The sequence below is a fragment of the Oncorhynchus tshawytscha genome, linkage group LG16, assembly GCF_018296145.1.
Source record: "Oncorhynchus tshawytscha isolate Ot180627B linkage group LG16, Otsh_v2.0, whole genome shotgun sequence".
In the NCBI taxonomy this organism is placed as follows: domain Eukaryota; kingdom Metazoa; phylum Chordata; class Actinopteri; order Salmoniformes; family Salmonidae; genus Oncorhynchus; species Oncorhynchus tshawytscha.
In genome coordinates this window covers 64,312,352-64,336,030 of record NC_056444.1, presented here as the reverse complement: position 1 = coordinate 64,336,030, position 23,679 = coordinate 64,312,352, and the positions used below count along the sequence as shown (strand labels likewise).

The 23,679-nt window shown below is 44.9% G+C and overlaps 1 protein-coding gene across 2 annotated transcripts in view; it reads left to right on the top strand.

Moving 5' to 3' along the window:
* The window catches only part of LOC112215208 (plexin-A1-like), a 273,811-nt gene that overhangs the window by 133,375 nt on the left and 116,757 nt on the right, over positions 1 to 23,679 (top strand). For both annotated transcript variants that reach the window (XM_042299484.1, XM_042299483.1), the window contains exon 4: positions 7,064 to 7,195. In XM_042299484.1, the coding sequence (XP_042155418.1) occupies positions 7,064 to 7,195 (132 nt within the window). The remainder of the gene's footprint in view (positions 1 to 7,063; positions 7,196 to 23,679) is intronic.

The window sequence follows — 23,679 nt, the reverse complement described above, 5'->3', positions numbered from 1 at the left end:
TTGTCCGAGGCTGTGTTTGGTTGGCGTGTGAGCAGCCAAGGTGTGACCTGCTGGTGACCTCAAGGGAAGAGGGATGGGTAACCTGGCTCTGTCCTACCCTGTCCCTCCCACTCCAATAAAACAGATTGAGGAGGGTTGTACAGTAACTAAGGCAGTGTTTCCCAACCCTGGTCCCCCAGTACCACAACAGTACACATTGTCATTGTAACCCTGGACAAACACACCTCATTCAGCTCATTGGGGCTTGTTGATTAGTTGACAAGTTGAAGGAGGTGTGTTTGTCCAGGGTTCCAATAAGAGTGTGTACTGTTGGGGGTACTGGAGGACCAGGGTTGGGAAACACTGACCTAAGGAACACCTGCATTGGACACCTGTACTTACTGTCAGTGTGAGGTTCAAAACATTGAGATGGGGAGTTTTCCTTTACCCTGTGTGTGTGTGTGTGTGTGTGTGTGTGTGTGTGTGTGTGTGTGTGTGTGTGTGTGTGTGTGTGTGTGTGTGTGTGTATAGTGTGTATGCTTATGCTTCTGTGAGTGATCCTGTGTGCGTGATCCTCCAGGCGATTAGGACGTTAGGGTAAACAAAGGACTGTGCTGACGTGGAGAGTTGGAGGTGGCTGACTGGACCAGCAGAGCAGTGCTATGACCTCTCCTTGTGATTGAGCGCCAGTGACATGGTATCTACTGTGGGGACAACAGCAATACGCCTCAACGGGGCTGTAGCACCGTGGTCACTCGGCTGCACACGCCGCTCGCCGCATTTAAAGCCTTCAGCCCGGGAGGAATTGAATTTGTTGTTATTTTTCCCACTGTCCTCCCCACTTCATATCTCTCGACACCTTTATGAGGCGAGACTGACTTGAACGCAGTGAATTTCTCCGCTCTCCCTCTCGCTCTTGCAAAACTCCTGGCTCGTGTCCAAGAGGCTATTGTTTGAGAAATCTGTGGAGCGGTCACCTCTCTCAGCATGGCCCTGGCTGTGTGTGTGTGTGTGTGTGCCTGTGTGTGTGTGGGTGTGTGTGTGGGTGTGTGTCTGTGTGTGTGTGTGTGTGTGTGTGCCTGTGTGTGTGTGGGTGTGTGTCTATGTGCGTGTGTCTGTGTGTGTGTGTGTGTGTGTGTGTCTGTGTGTGTCTGTGTCTGCCTGTGTGTCTGTGTGTGTGTGTGTGTGTGTGTCTGTGTGTGTCTGTGTGTGTGTGCCTGTGTGTTTGTGTGTGTGTGTGTCTGTGTGCGTGTTTGCGTGTCTGTGTGTGTGTTTGCGCGTCTGTGTGTGCGTGTCTGTGTCTGTGTGTGTGTGTGTGTGTCTAGGAGACCTGTGCTCAGTCCACAGAATATTGAAATACTGAAATATCTTTACGTTACAATTGTAGAGCTAGAAACCTTGATCCTATAGTAAATGGATTGGAGTAGGCCATTTACTCCCATCATAGGACATGCATCATACTCAATTATTAGCTTGGCTAATTGTTGACCATAGGGGTCCCTCTTAAGTAAGATTAGAGGGGGAAGGGGGAGTGCCATGTTCCCTCTGAGCCATTCCTTATGTAGGAAGTAGAATATTCCAATCAAATCAAATTGTATTTATCACATGCGCTGAATACAACAGGTGTACACCTTACAGTGAAATGCTTACTTACAAGCCCTTAACCAACAAAGCAATTTTAAGGAAATACAAAAAAAAAGTAAAAGATAAGAATAACAAATAATTAAAGAGCAGAAGTAAATAACAATAGTGGAGCTATATACAGGGGGTATTGGTACAGAGTCAATGTGTCAATGTTCAGGGGCACTGGTGTCGAGTTAATTGAGGTAATTATGTACATGTAGGTAGAGTTATTAAAGTGACTATGCATAGATAATAACAGAGAATAGTAGCAGCAGTGTAGAAGGGGGGTCAATGCAATAGTCAGGGTAGCCATTTGATTAGCTGTTCAGGAGTCTTATGGCTTGGGGGTAGAAGCTGTTTAGGAGCCTCTTGGACCTAGACTTGGGACCCCAGTACCGCTTGCCTTGCGATAGCAGAGAGAACAGTCTATGACTGGGGGTGGCTGGACTAGGGTGACAAGTTTTAGGGCTTTCCTCTGACACCACCTCGTATAGAGGTCCTGGATGGCAGGAAGCTTGGCACCGGTGATGTACTAGGCCGTACACACTACCCTCTGTAGTGCCTTGTGGTCGGAGGCCGAGCAGTTGTCATACCAGGCAGTGATGCAACCCGTCAGGATGCTCTCGATGGTGCAGCTGTAAAACCTTTTGAGGATCTGAGGACCAAACCAATGCCAAATCTTTTCACTCTCACGTTGAGGGAGAGGTTGTTGTCCTTGCACCACATGGTCAGGTCTCTGACCACCTCCCTAAAGACTGTCTCATCGTTGTCTGTGATTAGGCCTACCACTGTTGTGTCATTGGCAAATTTAAAGATGGTGTTGGAGTCGTGCCTGGCCATGCAGTCATGAGTTAACAGGTAGTACAGGAGGGGACTGAGTACGCACCCCTGAGGGGCCCCCGTGTTAAGGATCAGCGAGGCGGATATGTTGTTACCTACACTTTCCACCTGGGGGCGGCCCGTCAGGAAGTCCAGGATCCAGTTGCAGAGGGAGGTGTTTAAATTCAGGGTCCTTAGCTTATTGATGAGCTTTGAGGGCACTATGGTGTTGAACGCTGAGCTGTAGTCATTGAATAGCATTCTCACATAGGTGTTCCTTTTGTCCAGGTGGGAAAGGGCAGTGTGGAGAGCAATGGAGATTGCATCATCTGTGGATCTGTTGGGGCGGTATGCAGATTGGAGTCTGTCTAGGGTTTCTGGGATAATGGTGTTGATGTGAACCATGACCAGCCTTTCAAAGCATTTCATGGCTACAGATGTGAGTGCTACGGGTCGGTAGTCATTTAGGCAGGTTACCTTAGTGTTCTTGGGCACAGGGACTATGGTGGTCTGCTTGAAACATGTTGGTATTACAGACTCAGACAAGGAGAGGTTGAAAATGTCAGTGGAGACATTTGCCAGTTGGTCAGCGCATGCTCGGAGTACACGTCCTGGTAATCCATCTGGCCCAGCAGCCTTGTGAATGTTGAGCTGTTTAAAGGTCTTACTCACATCGGCTGCGTAGAGCGTGATCACACAGTCATCTGAAACAGTTGATGCTCTCATGCATGTTTCAGTGTATCTTGCCTCGAAGCAAGCATAGAAGTTATTTAGCTTGTCTGGTAGGCCCGTGTCACTGGGCAGCTCTCTGTTGTGCTTCCCTTTGTAGTCTGTAATAGTTTGCAAGCCCTGCCTCATCAGACGAGCGTTGGAGCCGGTGTAGTACGATTTGATCTTAGTCCTGCATTGAAGTTTTCCCTGTTTGATGGTTCGTCGGAGGGCATAGTGGGATTTCTTATAGGCTTGTGGGTTAGAGTCCCGCTCATTGAAAGCGACAGCTCTACCCTTTAGCTCAGTACGAATGTTGCCTGTAATCCATGGCTTCTGGTTGGGGTATGTACATACAGTCACTGTGGGGACGACGTCCTCGATGCACTTATTGATAAAGCCCGTGACTGATGTTCTGTACTCCTCAATGCCATACGGTGGCCTGATGGTCATGCTGCAGTCTTTCCTCCTGAACCACTTGACCCACATCACTTCTCTGTGCTGTACTGTGATACAAGCTTCAGGGCAGGACACCTTCCTAAAACTAAGAGCAGGCTGACTGATGTCAGAAGGCCTTTGGAAGTCGGTAGGTGGGGCGGGAGCTGGGGGGGTCTCCTCCGCTCTCCTCCTCTCTGCTACCCTCCCAGTCGAAGCCCCCTTCTATTAGTATTTAGTATTTATTGGGATCCCCGTTAGCTTCCAAGACAGCAGCTACTCTTCCTGTGGTCCAAACAGGAATAAAACAATTACTGCTCAACAAAACAACAGTGTACATAATAAATAAAACAATTACAGCTCAACAAAACAACAGCCTGCATCATAAATAAAACAATACATTGTACAAGACATTATTACATTTATTGAATCTGAACTATCATTAAATGTGAATACTCATTTATATCAAATCAGTTCTCTAGGTTTAATTATTACGTGATTAAACTAATCATGTAAACATGAATTAACTTGAAAGTCGGGGCACCATGGAAAATGTTGAGATTTATAGAGTTGTAATTTTTCGAAAACAACTCTTCAGATATTTTAATATCTGATTAATTAGTCTTCTATGAATGAATTATTAATACCGTCACAAACCCTTGGATATCTGCACAAACCCTATCCTAAATCATGAATCAGCGATATACAAATTGGCTTAATTATTTATTTACTAACTAACTTAATAATCACACAGAATTATATAACAAACAAACAGTACATATTTGGGTTACTACATGATACAAAGAAAAAGTCCCTAGCGGACAAAGTCGATATGACAGCTTGGTAGACAAAGGAAAGGGGTGGGGACTGAGAAAGAGCAGGAAAGACAAAATGGATTCACTACAACAGTTTAATTATATTCATTGAAATGCTAATCCTTTGCACTTGAACGGCCGCTCATTCGAGATTAATTGCAATGTATGTATTTACACCCGTATGTCGTTTTTGGAATTGCCGGTCAGTCTGCTGGAGAGTCAGTTCATCAGAGAGTCTCTGGTTAACTTCCCCATAAATCACAATGTCTTTAGTAGTTGTAGCTTTCTCTGCGGCTCTGGATAGTGTCTGTTGTAATGGATACGTCAGGCGTACCATGTTCTTAGAATAGATGCTTCTGTGGTTGTCGGTATTCTTGTACTAGAGTTACGTAATTTCTAGCTGCAGACTAGTAATTATACGTCTAAGATTTGCTCTTATTCTGTAGTGATCGATAGTCCCAGAGTTTAACCATTTCCAGCTGTGTTGGCCAAACTTTAGCTGTATGGTCTAATGATCTATAGAATTGTAGCCATTCCAACGTGGGGACTCTGTCCCGGCGTTCTCTGACTTAATGTACATTTTGTAGGAAGTGGGTTTTATACTCTGTGGAAAAAGGGGCGGTTCTATGACGCCTGATGTAATGTCTGGGCTCACGGGGGTGTGGCCACTGACTAGTTAAAACTTTATAACTAAACAAGTATCTCGTTTAGAAGGCCAACGTGACATTACATCTTCTCACAAATAGTTTCATATTCTATCATATATTTTCACAATATTTAGATGTAATCAGCTGGGAAATATCCACTTTAAGAGATACAGTTATGTGTGTTTCCTGTCCTTCATGAGATCACCAAATGAAACACACTCGTCATGACTGTCCCTTAAGTGTCCACGGACATTCCCACATTCTCAAAAATGGAAATATTTTTTAGTTCTCCAATTTTGGGGATTAGGAGTTTTGAACAAAGAGAAGCTCTTATTCTGCTAGACTCTCTCTCTCAGTACTGCATGGCAGTTTCTACCAGGTATTTATGACCGTTGTAAAACCTGATGTGGGAGAGAAAGTGAGTGAGAAGTGGGGGGTTCACGATATACACCCAAAAGGCCACGTCGTGGCACATTATTACTCTATTATTACAAATGTACAATAAAATACTACAATATTACAATGTGTGTGTGTGTAGAGTGAGTGTGTTAGAGTGTGTGTGCGTGTGTGCGTGTCCCTTACTCAGTCCACGTTGTGCCGTGAGGTGTTGTTTTATCCGTTTTTTTTTGTGGTGGGGTGGGGCTCCGGGTCTGGGTCTGGTGGAGATGATGGTAGCACTGGTGTCATCGGGCCCAGCCAGGTAATATCCTCCCTGGTGCCCAGGCAGAGTGGTAGAGAGAAGGCAGGCCATTAATCAAGCTGACCTGGGACGTGGACCGAGTACATCATTAGAGCCTGAAATACAAGGGAACAGGGAGGTCACACTCCCCCGACCTCACATCAACATCAAATGGTGTGTGTGGGGGGTGGCAGCTGTTGTTATTGTCCAAGTACCAGTTGATTTAGCACATTAGTTTCTCCTAACCAAGCCTTCCCCTTAAAATAGGGGTAGAAAGACCCAGTGCTGTGTGTTAGCTAAATGCCTGTATTATCCACTAGACCCTGAGCAGGGAGACTGCAGTGTCTGGTGATGATAGCTATAGCTAGGCAGGCAGGTCTCCAGTGGGACATAACAGACTCAGGAAGGAGACTGGCAGGCTGTTGCACTCTAAGGACAAACCCAACAGTAAATACAGTTAGTAATAGCTGCTGCTGCTCCTGCTGCTAGCCCCTGGCAACCAGTCAAACACATGAAAGGGCAACACAACTCTGATTGATTATTATTATTATACAAAGAGCTTCTACTGTACAGGGAGGCATTTCTGGAGGCAAAATAGTTGAATATGTATTTGACCTTTGTTTTGGTATTTTGAGTACCTGGTTCGACGTAGGTCATTCTTATGCATCAGCCATTACAATGCTCAGATCATTATTTTGTCATAATAACAACACGGACAAACTGAGACTTAGTTGTGCAGAAATGGAACAATAGGTCAGGACAGGGTATGTGTGTGTCTGTGCATTTGTTTGTGTGTGTGTTTGAGAGGAGAGAGAGCTTGAGTGTGTATGTGTGTGTGTGTGGACGTGTTTAACTGTTCTGTGTGTGGACATGTTCTGTGTGTGTGTGTGTGTGTGTGTGTGTGTTGTGTGTGTGTGTGTGTGTGTGTGTGTGTGTGTGTGTGTGTGTGTGTGTGTGTGTGTGTGTGTGTGTGTGTGTGTGTGTGTGTGAGAAAGAGAGGAGAGTTTTCTCTCTCTGTTGTTTGGGGTGCAGAGTGCAGCAACAACAGCAGCAGCGTGTGGAGTTGTCTGATGATTTATGGTTGTGGAGCAGGAATGGACTGTCAGATTTACAGAGTCCTTTGGTTTCCTTTATGTTGTGGCTGAGATGCTCCACAGTGCTCTGTCATTCTGTCACTAACATTACACACAATCCACTTTTATTTGACAAGTCTCACCATTACAGAGACTACCTGCCATACTTCACTTTTTACCTGTTCTGCCTTCTCCCTATAACATATGTACAGTATGGACTGTAACTTTACTGAACTGACAGCTGTCCTGTGCTGTAAATGTACTAACAACGATTGTGTGTTTCAGATCCTGGTGAACTCTGTCAACCAACCTGCCATGCTGTATGAGAACGTGACGGTGAGCGAGGGGAGTCCCATCCACAGAGACCTGCTCTTCAGCCCAGACCACCAGCACATCTATGCCCTCACAGACAAACAGGTACAAGCTTGGCACACACTCTCTGTGTGTAAAAACACACTACCACCAACAAACACTCACATTTACACAATCGTATACGTTAAGTGCGCATGTGTGTTTGTGTGGGGTTTTTCTGTGTCAGACACTCCAGCCACTCTTTGTGATTGCTTCCGTTTGATTTCTAGCACTGAGCCAGCCCCCCTGCCCAACCCCCGCTCCCCTCACAAATGTTCCTCCCCCAGTCAACACCCCTCATCACAGGCAACGGAAAGGGGATCTCTCTGTGATCCCCATTGATGGAATTAGTGTCCAAATCCCCCTCTTAACCAAATCACCAGCGGGAAGAGAAATCTCCCCTCTTCCCCAGTTATTTGTACCGTCTTCTCTTCCTCCTTTTCTCCCTGATCTCTCTGTTCTTTCATGTGGTTTCTCCCCTAAGCTCTAATTGGAGGGCCTCCTCTTGAACACTCATTAAAGGCGTTTCCTCCGTCATTACTGGGGGCTCCCCCCACCACCCCTCTATTCTTCCTCCCCTTCCCAGCCTCTCTCTCTTTATCAGAATAGAAGAGATGGAATTGGTTAGAAGGGTGATGCGAGATTAGGGACCACCAAGGCTTACCGCTAAGGATTCATCTCGGGGGTTTAAATTGAAGCGGCTTCTTCAAAATGCCCCTCTCACTCCTCTGGATTGCTATTTAACACCCCGTGGCCCTCTCTCCCTCTCCCTTCAGCCCCCCTCACCCTCTCCTCCCGGCCCTTCTCTTGATGGCTATGCAGTGTTACATTAATATATGTCAGAGCAGAGCTGTATGTGTGTGTTTATGTCTCCTGGCTGCTCTGAGGCATAGTGACATGAGGTGACAGAAGTAAGGACTGTCAAGCTCTTTGACACCGCCTGGCTCTGTGACACTGCCTGGCTCTGTGACACCGCCTGGCTCTGTGACACCGCCTGGCTCTGTAACACTGCCTGGCTCTGTGATACTGCCTGGCTCTGTGACACTGCCTGTCTCTGTGACACCGCCTGGCTCTGTGACACCGCCTGGCTCTGTGACACTGCCTGTCTCTGTGATACCGTCTGGCTCTGTAACACTGCCTGGCTCTGTGATACCGCCTGGCTCTGTGACACCGCCTGTCTCTGTGATACCGCCTGGCTCTTTGACACTGCTTGTATCTGTGATACCACCAGGCTCTGTGACACTGCCTGTCTCTGTGATACTGCCTGTCTCTGTGATACCGCCTGGCTCTGTGACACTGCCTGTCTCTGTGATACTGCCTGTCTCTGTGATACCACCTGTCTCTGTGACACTGCCTGTCTCTGTGATACCGCCTGGCTCTGTGACACTGCCGGACTCTGTGACACCGCCCTTCTCTGTGACTCCCTGTGACACTCTATCTGAACAGAGATACCTTTTCCTGATAAGGCCTTACTTACGGGACAGACAGACAGGTTACCGTCCACTCCATCATAACGCCGCCAAGCCTGCAGCCCCACCACCCCCCACCCCCGACATCCCCAGAAACTGATGACTGAATATCAATAGCCATTTTCCATCAAATGATTGGGGAGGCAGGCTCCGTCCAAGCGTGACGGCCTCTGCCACAAACGCGGCGCATGTCCTCGGGGGAATATCAGCCAGTGCCGTTTAACCTCCACGTTTGAGGGGTAGAGGAGGAGGAGAAAAATGGAAAATGAGGGGGAAAAGGAGAGGTAGAATAACCATAAAAATGTGTGGTGCACAATGCCTGTTATGTGACTGAGTGGATGGTGTATATTCAGTACAGCCTGTGTGTATATTCTGCTCTACACTCCCCGCTCTGTGCCGTACACCTCCATGTGTCCTAATTGATAGCATGAATATGAATCTCCTTCCATATGGGGGAAAGGCCCTTTACACTTGCACCAGGGGAAAGATTTCTTCCTGCATTTGAACATGACAGTTTTATTTATACGGCAGAAAATGTACAGAGCAAGATGAGAACTCTGCATTAGTCATATAGCATCCCCAGAGACAGTACTTATGGGATACACTGCTGCTTTACATAGTATCTCTCTGTTTTGCACTACATAGTGTATCTCTCTGTACTACTTACTATCTCTCTCTGTACTACATAGTAACTCTCTCTGTACTGTACTGTACTGTACTACATAGTATCTCTCTCTGTACTGTACTGTACTACATAGTATCTCTCTCTTTACTGTACTACATAGTATCTCTCTCTCTCTGTACTGTACTGTACTACATAGTATCTCTCTCTCTCTGTACTGTACTGTACTACATAGTATTTCTCTCTCTCTGTACTGTACTGTACTACATAGTATCTCTCTCTTTACTGTACTACATAGTATCTCTCTCTCTCTGTACTGTACTGTACTACATAGTATCTCTCTCTCTCTGTACTGTACTGTACTACGTAGTATTTCTCTCTTTACTGTACTACATAGTATCTCTCTCTCTGTACTGTACTGTACTACATAGTATCTCGCTCTCTGTACTACATAGTATCTCTCACTTTACTGTACTACATAGTATCTCTCTCTGTACTGTACTACATAGTATCTCTCTGTACTGTAGTGTACTATATAGTATCTCTCTCTATACTACATAGTATCTCTCTCTCTGTACTGTACTACATAGTATGTCTCTCTGTCCTACATAGTATCTCTCTCTGAACTGTACTACATAGTATCTCGCTCTGTACTGTACTATATAGTATCTCTCTCTGTACTGTACTACATAGTATCTCTTTCTGTACTGTACTGCATAGTATCTCTCTCTGTACTACATAGTATCTCTCTCTGTACTGTACTACATAGTATCTCTCTCTGTACTACATAGTATCTCTCTCTGTCTGTACTACACTACATAGTATCTCTCTCTGTACTGTACTGCATAGTGTCTCTCTCTGTACTACATAGTTTCTCTCTCTGTACTGTACAATATAGTATCTCTCTGTACTGTACTACATAGTATCTCTCTCTGTACTGTACTGTACTATATAGTATCTCTCTCTGTAGTACATAATATCTCTCTCTGTACTGTACTACATAATATCTCTCTCTGTACTACATAGTATCTCTCTCTGTACTACATAGTATCACTCTCTGTCTGTACTACACTACATAGTATCTCTCTCTGTACTGTACTGAATAGTATCTCTCTCTGTACTGTACTACATAGTATCTCTCTGTACTGTACTGTGCTACATAGTTTCTCTTTCTGTACTGTACTGCATAGTATCTCTCTCTGTACTGTACTACATAGTACCTCTCTCACTGTACTGTACTACATAGTATCTCTCTGTACTGTACTGTACATTGTCTGGCCTTATATTCAGATGCAGAAAACTTCCCCTGCCATATCAGTATGTAGTCTATGTTATTTCCCCAGCTACTGACCACCCTCTCTCTATCTGTGACACTTTACAGTAGCTTTCCAGTAACCTTCCTACAGATAGAGAGTGATAAGAGATCCAGTGGAAATGCAGTGTTAGATGATGTTACTGTCTCATGTTATCTTATCTCTGCTACCGTAACGGCCACTACAGTGCCATAGCTCCAGCACAGACACACACGCTTTTGTTTGACTCGCTGCAGTTTCCCAGCAATTACAGCTAATCGACTTCCATGTGTCTAAATCTTTAAAGGAAAGATGGGCTGTAATTGATACAAATGGATTCCATTTGAGTGGCCTTGACATAGAGTTCGATCACTCCACGGCAAGTCCAAGCAGCGATGTTAAACATGAATCTCTCTCTCTCTCTCTCTCTCTCTCTCTCTCTCTCTCTCTCTCTCACGCTCTGTCTCCACCACAGCCAGAGCTCAACCCTGGACACAACCAATACATGGGACATGTCTTTTACAGACTCTTTAACAATACCCAACATTCAACCCTATAGAGGGAAACAGATTTTAAGAAGTGGCCGATATACACATTCAGCAATGCTTTGAGGGTTAGGTAGTGTGTGAAGGGAGGTCTTTCCCTGGGTGGCTGCAGTAGTTATGTCCTCTGTGGTGTAGCTGTGTTAGCTGGGAGGAGTCGGGGACTACTGAGCCTAGCTGCTCTACTGCTCTGCTGGAGCAGAAACCCATTAGCACACTGACTCCACTTAGTTACTGTATATAGTACTGCAGCTATCCCCGGTCCCAGAGAACCTGACCCTGTGCCCTACACTTCTCCCCAATCACCAACAGTGTGCGGGAAAACACACACACACATTCCCTTACTACACTGGCCACAGCAGAGCAAGAGGAAACATCTCATAGTCTACATGGTTTTGTCTTATAAATATGATTACCATTATGTGTGACTTCCATCACCACTGGTCCTAGGATTTATTAACACAAGGCTGTGTATTATAGATGAGCATGGATGGCCCACTGGTACATCACCTATAGTACCAGTCAAAAGGTTGGACACACCTACTCATTCAAGGGTTTTTCTTTATTTTCTACTATTTTCTACAGAATAATAGTGAAGACATCAAAACTGCGGTCCAACTCATCCCAAACCATCTCAATTGGGTTGAGGTCAGGGGATTGTGGAGGCCAGGTCATCTGATGCAGATCTCCATCACTCTCCTTCTTGGTAAAATACCCCTTACACAGCCTGGAGGTGTGTTTTGGGTCATTGTCCTTTTGAAAAACAAATGATAGTCCCACTAAGCGCAAACCAGATGGGATGTCATATTGCTGCAGAATGCTGTGGTAGCCATGCTGGTTAAGTGTGCCTTGAATTCTAAATAAATCACAGACAGTGTCACCAGCAAAGCACCCCCACACCATCACACATCCTCCTCCATGCTTCACGGTAGGAACCACACAAGCAGAAATCATCATCATCATCATCCATTCACCTACTCTGCGTCTCACAAAGACACGGCGGTTGGAACCAAAAATCTCCAATTTAGACTCATCAGACCAAAGGACAGATTTCCACCGGACTAATGTCCATTGCTCGTCTTTCTTGGCCCAAGCAGGTCTCTTCTTATTATTGGTGTCCTTTAGTATGGTTTCTTTGCAGCAATTCAACCATGAAGGCCTTATTCACGCAATCTCTTCTGATCAGTTGATGAGCATGGATCTTTTTCAAGGGAAAGATGTGTCTGTTACTTGAACTCTGTGAAGCATTTATTTGGGCTGCAATTTCTGAAGCTGGTAACTGTAATGTACTTATCCTTTGCAGCAGAGGTAACTCTGGGTCTTCCTTTTCTGTGGCGGTCCTCATGAGAGCCAGTTTCATCAAAGCGCTTGATGGTTTTTGCGACTGCACTTCAAGAAACGTTGAAAGTTCTTGAAATTTAACAAAGCACACGTTAATTGAAATGCATTCCAGGTGACTACCTCATGAAGCTGGTTGAGAGAAAGCCAAGAGTGTGCAAAGCTGTCATCAAGGGAAAGGGTGGCCACTTTGAAGAATCTCAAATATAACATGTATTTTGATTTGTTTAACACTATTTTGGTTACTACATGATTCCATATGTGTTATTTCATAGTTGTGATGTCTTCACTATTATTCTACTATGTAGAAAATAGTAAAAAATAAAGAAAAATTAATGAGTAGGGTTTTAACTTTTCACTGGTACTGCATGTCATCTAGATGGCCATTCATGTTAAGGTGTTATATGGGTGTTCATGTAGGGATCCCCATGGCCTTTTCTCCTCACACTGAGGCTATTCCCTGGCCATAGCTTCGTTCCTGGGTTCTAGTTCAACCACTTCCAGCCTCCACTCTTGCTTCTGGCTCACCGCACAGTGGCGCACATACACACCGACATGCACTCTCCCTCTCACTAGAGAGAATCTGGTGTGTACTTTCCTATCTCTGCTGTGTGCAGTATATCGGCAAAGCAGATCACATTTGACTGATGTTAGCTTCTGAGCAGGCAGCAGTGGCAGACAGAATACTGAATGTGTCTGGGATTCAGAGCCAGACCAGCTTTTCCCTCTGCTCCCTCTCTCTCATTCACACGTATAAAACAGAGTGATGAGGAGAGGTGGGGAAATTAATTGGTTTGAAGAGATCTCTCTCTTTCTCTCACTACAGTCATCTCCTCTTTTAAAGCCTCTGCCTCCACCTGGTGAAGGAGTCAATGTGCCCCGTGCCCCTGTGGTCGGCAGAACAGAGAGGGGAACGTCTCTCTTATCTCTCCCTCTCCCGCTCCCTCTCCCTCCTCTCTAGGGCTTCCTCTCTCTCCTTCTCTCCGTGGCCCATCCTGAGAGAAGTGTAGGATGAAAGCTGAGTGATGGCTATTCTCTCAGAAACAGCAGCCTGCTAAAGAGATGGGCTCAGACAGGAGCTTACCCCAGCTGTGGAATGGAGTTTTACACTTAAGCCAAAAATCACCAGGATCTTTACATACAGCACTCACTGAGCTACAAAACAATGGTTTTAGACTTGGGATTTGTTGACAGTGTCCAACCTGAGAAGGACCTTTGGCTGTCACCAGATACAAATGGACATTATCTCCTTCTGTCTGTCTTTTTCTCAGAGATATTTACAGGGCATTCAGAAGGTATTCAGACCTCTTGACTTTTTCCACATTTTGTTACGTTAAAATGTGTTAAATCGTTTCGCCCCCCTCATCCATCTACATACAATACCTCATAATAACAAAGCAATAACAGGTTTCTAGACATTTTTGCTCATTTATAAAAAAAATAAAATACCACATTTACATAAGTATTCAGAACCTTTGATTAGTACTTTGTTGAAGCACCTTTGGCAGCGATTACAGCCTCGAGTCTTCTTGGGTAGGACGCTACAAGCTTGGCACACCTGTATTTGGGGAGTTTCTCCCATTCTTCTCTGCAGATCCTCTCAAGCTCTGTCAAGTTGAATGGGGAGCATCGCTGCACAGATATTTTCAGGTCTCTCCAGAGATGTTCGATCGGGTTCAAGTCCGGGGCTCTGGCTGGGCCATTCAAGGACATTCAGAGACTTGTCCTGAAACCAGTCCTGCGTTGTCTTGGTTGTGTACTTAGGGTCATTGTCCTGTTGGAAGGTGAACCTTTGCCACAGTTTGAGGTCCTGAGCGCTCTGGGGCAGGTTTTCATCAAGGATCTCTCTGTACATTGCTCCATTCATCTTTCCCTCGATCCTAACTAGTCTCCCAGTCCCTGCCCCTGAAAAACATCCCCACGGCATGATGCTGCCACCACTATGCTTCACTGTAGGGATGGAGCCAGGTTTCCTTCAGACATGACGCTTGACATTCAGGCCAAAGAGTCCAATCTTGTTTTCATCAGACCAGAGGATCTTGTTTCTTATGGTCTGAGAGTCTCTAGGTGCCTTTTGGCAAACTCCAAGTGGGCTGTCATGTGACTTTTACTAAGGAGTGGCTTCAAGTCTGACCACGCTACCATAAAGGCCTGATTGGTGTAGTGCTGCAGAGATGGTTGTCCTTCTGGAAGGTTCTCCTATCTCCATAGAGGAACTTTAGAGCTCTATCGGAGTGACCATTGTGTTCTTGGTCACCTCCCATCTCCCAAGACCCTTCCCTCCGATTGCTCAGTTTGTCCGGGTGGCCAGCTCTAGGGAGAGTCTTGGTGGTTCCAAAGATGATGGAGGCCACTGTGTTCTTGGGGACCTTCAATGCTGCAGACATGTTTTGGTATCCTTCCACAGATCTGTGCCTCGACACAATCCTGTCTCAGAGCTCTCCGGAGAATTCCTTCGACCCCATGGCTTGGTTTTTTCTCTGACATGCACTCTCAACTGTGGGACCTTATATAGACAGGTGTGCCTTTCCAAATCATGTCCAATCAATTGAATTTACCACAGGTGGACTCCAATCAAGTTGTAGAAACATCTCAAAGATGATCAATGGAGACAGGATGCACCTGATCTCAATTTCGAGTCTCATAGCAAAGGGTCTGAATACTTATGTAAATTAGGAGTTTGTGTTTTTTATTTTTAATACATCTGCAAAAAAAAAGTTTTTGCATTGTCATTATAGGGTTTTGTGTGTAGATTGGTGAGGATTTGTTTTCATTTAATCATTTTAGAATAATTCTGTAACGTAATAAAATGTGGAAAAAGTCATGGTGTCTGAATACTTTCCGAAGGCATTGTAGTTAGGAAATGTAGCCTTCTTCAACATATCAGATTCACTTACTGCTGTTACCGAAGATACAACGTGATACACGACAGTATTGTTCTAACTTCTCCTGACAACTGAGAAGCATGGAGTTACAGGGAGCATGTGTTGTTCCCAGGCACTGAGAATGCATCCCAAACGGCACCCTATTCCCTATATAGTGCACTACTTTTGAAAAGGGCCCTGGTCAAAAGTATTGCACTATATAGGGAATAGGGTGCTGTTTGAGACACAACCTGAGGTGAAGTTGTGGAGTAGATGATGCAACAGTTTCCCAGTAGACAGCCCTGGTCTTGTCTTGTCTTGGTTTAGATTCAGAGCAGCTGGAGGGGATTGTTCTCCCTTAGCACCCTTAGTGTTGAGATAGGAAATACCTATCAATTCATCATATGGGACGGAAGTATATCTAATCAATGTGAATAATATTAGTCTCATTGTCTCATACATCATCTTGTCTCCTGAGGGTGTTCAGCAGGTGTGATGGATCACCAGGAGAGCATGACATGTCATCTTCCCATACTGTAAATGACCCGACGGTGGTGTTGTGTATTTCCTTTTTAATGTGACCTCAAAATCAACCAACAGGGCCTTAATCTCACTCTTTTTGCCCTACTAGCTCCTGCAGGGACAGGGTTCCAGATAAATCTGCTTCAGACGGGTTTATAAACCATTCTCCTGCACCGTGTGTAATCATTGTGCGTTCAGGAGAGTAAGATTCGGTCGGCGGGGGTGAGAGATGAGAGAGAGAACCACTCTGTTTGTCCTACCTATCCCCTCCTGCCTTTTCTCCATTTGTCTCTCCTCATTGGATAATAGAAATGCCGGTGTGGAAGGCTAGTGTCGTGCCTCAAACATCAAGAACTCAATTTCCCAAACTGACAGAATCATTTACCATTCCCCATATTCACAAGTAGTTAATGAAAAGTTCCAGGAAGCCCATCGTACTACATCTCCCCACTGTAAATGCTGGGACCGGAGAGAAACATCCGTTAACATTACACTGTCTGTTTAACTTCTAGGAAAGACATTTCGATTAACGTGCGTTGGATTTATACCCGGGAGCTCCTCTCGCTGTTGTTCTGACAATAAAGACACGGAGAGGAGAACTCGGTGCATCCGTAAAGTCTAAACTCCTACATCTTTGGAAACACAGACAGATTCGTCCAACGTTTTCTCAGGAGAAGATCGATGAAAAGACTGTATATTAAAGTCATCCTTGACCTCAACTGTCACGTAGATGGTCTTGTTTTCTAATTGACAGTATATATGTATGGATTAAGTGGATCATGATCGATAATCAATGGATGTTCTGACTGATGTCATGCTACAGGATATGGTTATCGCGGAGATGGTCATCTATCCTCTACTATAGCTGAATAGATGTCCATGGTAAGGTCAGGTAATGTCAGCAGTGTAAAACGGTAACATAATGTGACTCATTGGTTGTAATTGGCCGTCGCAGTGCTTACATAGACAGAATCAACTGCTGTAATGAAGAGAAAATGGCCCTGGTGGTATTGATTTTGGCACAGTAGAGTACAGTGGAGAAACCTTAGCCCTGTTCTGTCGTGTTAGGTGCAGAGTTAGTATGAGAATGTGTGTTCTGTCATGTTAGGTGCAGAGTTAGTATGAGAATGTGTGTTCTGTCATGTTAGGTGCAGAGTTAGTATGAGAATGTGTGTTCTGTCGTGTTAGGTGCAGAGTTAGTATGAGAATGTGTGTTCTGTCGTGTTAGGAGCAGAGTTAGTATGAGAATGTGTGTTCTGTCGTGTTAGGAGCAGAGTTAGTATAAGAATGTGTGTTCTGTCGTGTTAGGAGCAGAGTTAGTATGAGAATGTGTGTTCTGTCATGTTAGGTGCAGAGTTAGTATGAGAATGTGTGTTCTGTCGTGTTAGGTGCAGAGTTAGTATGAGAATGTGTGTTCTGTCGTGTTAGGAGCAGAGTTAGTATGAGAATGTGTGTTCTGTCGTGTTAGGTGCAGAGTTAGTATGAGAATGTGTGTTCTGTCGTGTTAGGTGCAGAGTTAGTATGAGAATGTGTGTTCTGTCGTGTTAGGTGCAGAGTTAGTATGAGAATGTGTGTTCTGTCGTGTTAGGAGCAGAGTTAGTATGAGAATGTGTGTTCTGTCGTGTTAGGTGCAGAGTTAGTATGAGAATGTGTGTTCTGTCGTGTTAGGTGCAGAGTTAGTATGAGAATGTGTGTTCTGTCGTGTTAGGTGCAGAGTTAGTATGAGAATGTGTGTTCTGTCGTGTTAGGAGCAGAGTTAGTATGAGAATGTGTGTTCTGTCGTGTTAGGTGCAGAGTTAGTATGAGAATGTGTGTTCTGTCGTGTTAGGTGCAGAGTTAGTATGAGAATGTGTGTTCTGTCATGTTAGGAGCAGAGTTAGTATGAGAATGTGTGTTCTGTCGTGTTAGGTGCAGAGTTAGTATGAGAATGTGTGTTCTGTTGTGTTAGGTGCAGAGTTAGTATGAGAATGTGTGTTCTGTCGTGTTAGGTGCAGAGTTAGTATGAGAATGTGTGTTCTGTCGTGTTAGGAGCAGAGTTAGTATGAGAATGTGTGTTCTGTCGTGTTAGGTGCAGAGTTAGTATGAGAATGTGTGTTCTGTCGTGTTAGGAGCAGAGTTAGTATAAGAATGTGTGTTCTGTCGTGTTAGGAGCAGAGTTAGTATGAGAATGTGTGTTCTGTCATGTTAGGTGCAGAGTTAGTATGAGAATGTGTGTTCTGTCGTGTTAGGTGCAGAGTTAGTATGAGAATGTGTGTTCTGTCGTGTTAGGAGCAGAGTTAGTATGAGAATGTGTGTTCTGTCATGTTAGGTGCAGAGTTAGTATGAGAATGTGTGTTCTGTCGTGTTAGGTGCAGAGTTAGTATGAGAATGTGTGTTCTGTCGTGTTAGGAGCAGAGTTAGTATGAGAATGTGTGTTCTGTCGTGTTAGGAGCAGAGTTAGTATGAGAATGTGTGTTCTGTCGTGTTAGGTGCAGAGTTAGTATGAGAATGTGTGTTCTGTCGTGTTAGGTGCAGAGTTAGTATGAGAATGTGTGTTCTGTCGTGTTAGGAGCAGAGTTAGTATGAGAATGTGTGTTCTGTCATGTTAGGTGCAGAGTTAGTATGAGAATGTGTGTTCTGTCGTGTTAGGTGCAGAGTTAGTATGAGAATGTGTGTTCTGTCGTGTTAGGTGCAGAGTTAGTATGAGAATGTGTGTTCTGTCATGTTAGGTGCAGAGTTAGTATAAGAATGTGTGTTCTGTCGTGTTAGGAGCAGAGTTAGTATGAGAATGTGTGTTCTGTCATGTTAGGTGCAGAGTTAGTATGAGAATGTGTGTTCTGTCGTGTTAGGAGCAGAGTTAGTATGAGAATGTGTGTTCTGTCATGTTAGGTGCAGAGTTAGTATGAGAATGTGTGTTCTGTCATGTTAGGTGCAGAGTTAGTATGAGAATGTGTGTTCTGTCATGTTAGGTGCAGAGTTAGTATGAGAATGTGTGTTCTGTCGTGTTAGTTTAGAGTTAGAATGATAATGTGTGTTCTGTCGTGTTAGTTTAGAATGATAATGTGTGTTCTGTCGTGTTAGTTTAGAGTTAGAATGATAATGTGTGTTCTGTCGTGTTAGTTTAGAATGATAATGTGTGTTCTGTCATGTTAGTTTAGAGTTAGAATGATAATGTGTGTTCTGTCGTGTTAGTTTAGAGTTAGAATGATAATGTGTGTTCTGTCGTGTTAGTTTAGAGTTAGAATGATAATGTGTGTTCTGTCGTGTTAGGTGCAGTTAGTATGAGAATGTGTGTTCTGTCGTGTTAGTTTAGAGTTAGAATGATAATGTGTGTTCTGTCGTGTTAGTTTAGAGTTAGAATGATAATGTGTTTTCTGTCGTGTTAGTTTAGAGTTAGAATGATAATGTGTGTTCTGTCGTGTTAGTTTAGAGTTAGAATGATAATGTGTGTTCTGTCGTGTTAGTTTAGAGTTAGAATGATAATGTGTGTTCTGTCGCGTTAGTTTAGAGTTAGAATGATAATGTGTGTTCTGTCGTGTTAGTTTAGAGCTAGAATGATAATGTGTGTTCTGTCGTGTTAGTTTAGAGTTAGAATGATAATGTGTGTTCTGTCGTGTTAGTTTAGAGTTAGAATGATAATGTGTGTTCTGTCGTGTTAGCTCCTGCTGTTGTACAATACAGTAGCATCTCTTCCTCCACTTAGTCCTTTAAATGTTTTCATTTTGATGAAGAGGGGTGAAGCTACTGAACATGGTACAGGCCAGGGAGGTGCATTGAGCTGAGTGGTTAAAGCTTGTTAGAGCAGCAACTAGGTGTCCTCACTGGAGCTAAAACGTCCCTCCTCACTGAAGTATGAAGCTAAAACGTCCCTCCTTCACCTCCTCCCAGCACTTAGCTCTACTCCTCTACCAGGGGTGTTCAGTCACCTCACCCTCACCTCCACACGTCTTGTCTGCATCCGGATACACTCTTATGGGTGTATAAAAGACCACAAATCGTATTGAAATGTTTATTGGCATGGAGGGTGTCTTTACGAGGAGTGATTGAGGCTGAAGCTCAATGATGACAAGCAAATGACTGCTTGTGGGTGTCATTCATTCAGTACACTCTTAGAAAAAATGTGCTACCTAAAAGGGTTCTTCGGCTGTCCCCATAGGAGAACACTGAAGAACTGTTTTTGGTTACATGTAGAACTATTTTGGTTCCAAGTAGAACCAATTTGTGGTTCCATGTAGAGATCTTTTGGTTCCAAATAGAACCATTTCGGGTTACATGTAGAACTATTTTGGTTCCATGTAGAACCATTTTGGGTTCCATGTAGAACACTTTTGGTTTCAAGTAGAACCATTTTGGGTTACATGTAGAACTTTCCACACACAAAAAGGCTCTACCTGGTACTAAAAGGGTTAGACAATGGAGACAGCTGAATAACCCTTCTGGAACCTTTTTTTTCTAACATGCTGACCACACCGCTCGCGTCTCGTGCGTCAACGAGTGTCTGCATAGCCAGGTGCTAAAATAGAACTTACATTTGTGACGCTTGACACACTGCAAGTTCCGCCTCTCCCATCTCCTCATTGGTTTTTCGGAGCACATACCCACGTGCCATCTCCTCATTGGTTTATAGGAGCATATGCCCACGTGGGTGATTGATAGATGAACTGAGGTCCACACCCCAGTCCAACTCGTGGTGGTAATGCACCTTGAAGTTGGTTACCAACCGCCATATAAAGTCCTCCTCCTCCTCAGAAGAAGAAGAAGCCTGAAGGAGGAGAGATTATTAGAAACAAACTTTTACTCTTTTATCTGTGGATTAATTGTCGGAGTAGAGGACCTTGTGCATTTCAGGTAAGAAACAACACAAGGTTTATATCCCAGGACAAATTAACTAGCAACAGCAAGCTAGCTAGCTAAATTGCCATAAATGTTTAATGCTTTTCGACCTGTCCCCAAAATAAAATAGTTTGTTCCGAGTTCGTTTTTATATTTCAACCTTCGTGTCCTGATAGTGTCTGGTGTGGGTTGACAAAATCAACATGCGCGTGAGCAGTCTGGTCAGCATGTAAGAGTGTAGGTTGTGACCAGAGGTAGAAAGGAATGCACCAAGTCACCTGCCTGTTTGGTCAGTGGCATGTGAGGCAGATTTTGTGTGAGAGTGTGCTGGTCCTCTCTTTGTCCTCTGTGAGAATGTGGTGGCCGCCATCAAGAGCGCAGCACAGGTGACAGTGCCGCACGGCATTTGGGCCCTTTCTCTCTCTCTTTCTCTCTCTCTCCCTTTCCCCCCTCTCCCTCTCTCTCTCTCTCTCTCTCTGTGTCTCACACTCTCTCTCTCTCTCTCTCTCCCTCACTCTCCCTCTCTCTCAAAGCTGTGTCTGTGTCAGTGGCTGTGATGTATGGTCTCATTTGCCATATTTCTCTCTATGCCCAGCCGAATTCAAGACAGATGACAGGGAAAAGGAATGAAAAAAGCCTCCAGAAGGAAAAGTTTGTTCTTGTGAAATGAAGCCTTGTCGTTTTCGGGGTGGGCAGAGGGATGACCTAATCTGTATGTGTGTGTGACACCATGGGCTGGTTCTGAAGGGGTGCTAACAGAATGACCCATCCATCACAGTATTGTGCTCTGATAGCACATTCTATTTTGGCGCAAATTACACAGATGGAGCAATTACAGTAGGCCTGCCGAGCCGGGCCCATGACGCTGCCCTTATGTGAAATGAAATATCAGAGTCGCAATTACATTTGTGTGTCTCCCTCCATCCCCTCGCTCTCACCCTCTCTCCTCCCCCTAGCTCCCTCCTCCCCCTAGCTCCCTCCTTCCCCTCCCTCTCACCCTCTCACCCTCTCTCCTCCCCCTAGCTCCCTCCCTCTCACCCTCTCTCCTCCCTAGCTCCCTCCCTCTCACCCTCTCTCCTCCCCCTCCCTCTCATGCTCTCACCCTCTCTCCTCCCCCTAGCTCCCTCCCTCTCACCCTCTCTCCGCCCCCTCCCTCTCACGCTCTCACCCTCTCTCCTCCCCCTAGCTCCCTCCTTCCCTTCCCCTCACCCTCTCACCCCTCTCTCCTCCCCCTAGCTCTCTCCCTCTCACCCTCTCACCCTCTCTCCTGCCCCTTGCTCCCTCCTTCCCCTCCCTCTCACCCTCTCACCCTTTCTCCTCCCCTAGCTCCCTCCTTCCCCTCCCTCTCACCCTCTCACCCTCTCTCCTCCCCCTAGCTCCCTCCCTCTCACCCTCTCACTCTCTCTCCTCCCCCTAGCTCCCTCCCTCTCACCCTCTCTCCTCCCCCTCCCTCTCACGCTCTCACCCTCTCTCCTCCCCCTAGCTCCCTCCTTCCCCTCCCTCTCACCCTCTCACCCTCTCTCCTCCCCCCTAGCTCCCTCCTTCCCCTCCCTCTCACCCTCTCACCCTCTCTCCTCCCCCTAGCTCCCTCCCTCTCACCCTCTCTCCTCCCCCTAGCTCCCTCCTTCCCGTGGCTGATTAAGACGTTTCTCCATTGTGACCTAAATGAGAGGCTCATTTGTGGCTGTTATTTATTTGTGATAAATCCCTCCCCCTGTCGCTGGACCAGAGATGAATGGTAGTGTCCTCCGCCTTCGCTGCCTGTAGCAGTAAATAGGCCAGAAGGAAAATGCCATTTCTAATATGAATAGGTGCTCTTAGTAATAGTCTCTGTACCTCTTGGTAAGACAAAGGACTCTGGCGGGGAACCTAAGATCTTCCTTCCTATTATTTGCTTTATAAAACTCAGTAATTGAAATGTTCCATTGAAATATTATCTTCCCCTGTATCGCCCAACCTATTGAAAAAACTCTATCTGCTATGGCTTTTATGTTTTAATAATATACGGTATGTGTGTCTGGATTTTTCTGCCTGCCTCATCATAATCTTTAGTCACTTTTGTCCAGGGGAATGTAATGACAGCTATTTACTGTTATTCCCTCTGTGGTTATTTAGTGTAATAATGACATCAGGACTATCAGAGGCACTGCTATCTCCATATATCTGCTTTTGCATGCACTTGTAGTAAAAAGACATTTTTATTCTACCTAGGCCTTTACTTAAACAATAATGCCTAAGAACCCAGCCCAACAAGGGCTGTTCTGAGGCCCGAGGCGAGGCCAAGGTAATTCCTGGCTTTGAGTGCATTATTGCTTTTATAAAACTGTTGCCAATATATTTATACAAATATGAATTACATGTTTTCATTCAAAACATTATTTTAATGAATAAATTCGTTTTTTGCATTCTGAAGTTATCCAAGTGGGCTGGTCTTTTTTAGTTATTTTCTCCTGTTTTGACCCAGTTGTTAATTCTAATCGTTCTATAAATTCAATGATAATGATTTAATAAATGTCCAATAGGCAACCACTATTATTGTTAGCGAGTCCGAGTTAACCAAGGTAGTTGGTGATGTTAATAGAGATGTTTCCATTGATGGCACACGAGTGGAAGAACTTGGTTCTGGCGCTGGTTGGTGACAGCCAGTGCTTGTCTCTACTTTGCCGGCACCGGAGAGATCGCATTTGTAAAATGATACATGGTTTCACAGGTCATAGAGGCAGACAGGTAGGTTTATACAACCCCCAACTGTTGCAAACCAAATAGTAACATGGGAAAATAATGTGTAGACACTTTTCCTGAGAGATTTCCTGCCTGGGCTGTGGGACATTGGAATTATGACATTAACATGTTATGGTATTTTGCAGGAGTTGTTGTCCGACAACTCCCGCATATCAACCAATCAGCATCCGGGATCCAAACGACCCGTTTTATAATTAAGCAATAAGCCACGAGGAGGTGTGCTATATGGCCAATATACCCCGGCTAAGGGTTGTTCTTACACACGACGCAACGTGAAGTGCCTAGATACAGCCCTTAGTCGTGGTATGTTGGCCACATACCACAAAGCCCTATTATAAACTGGTTAC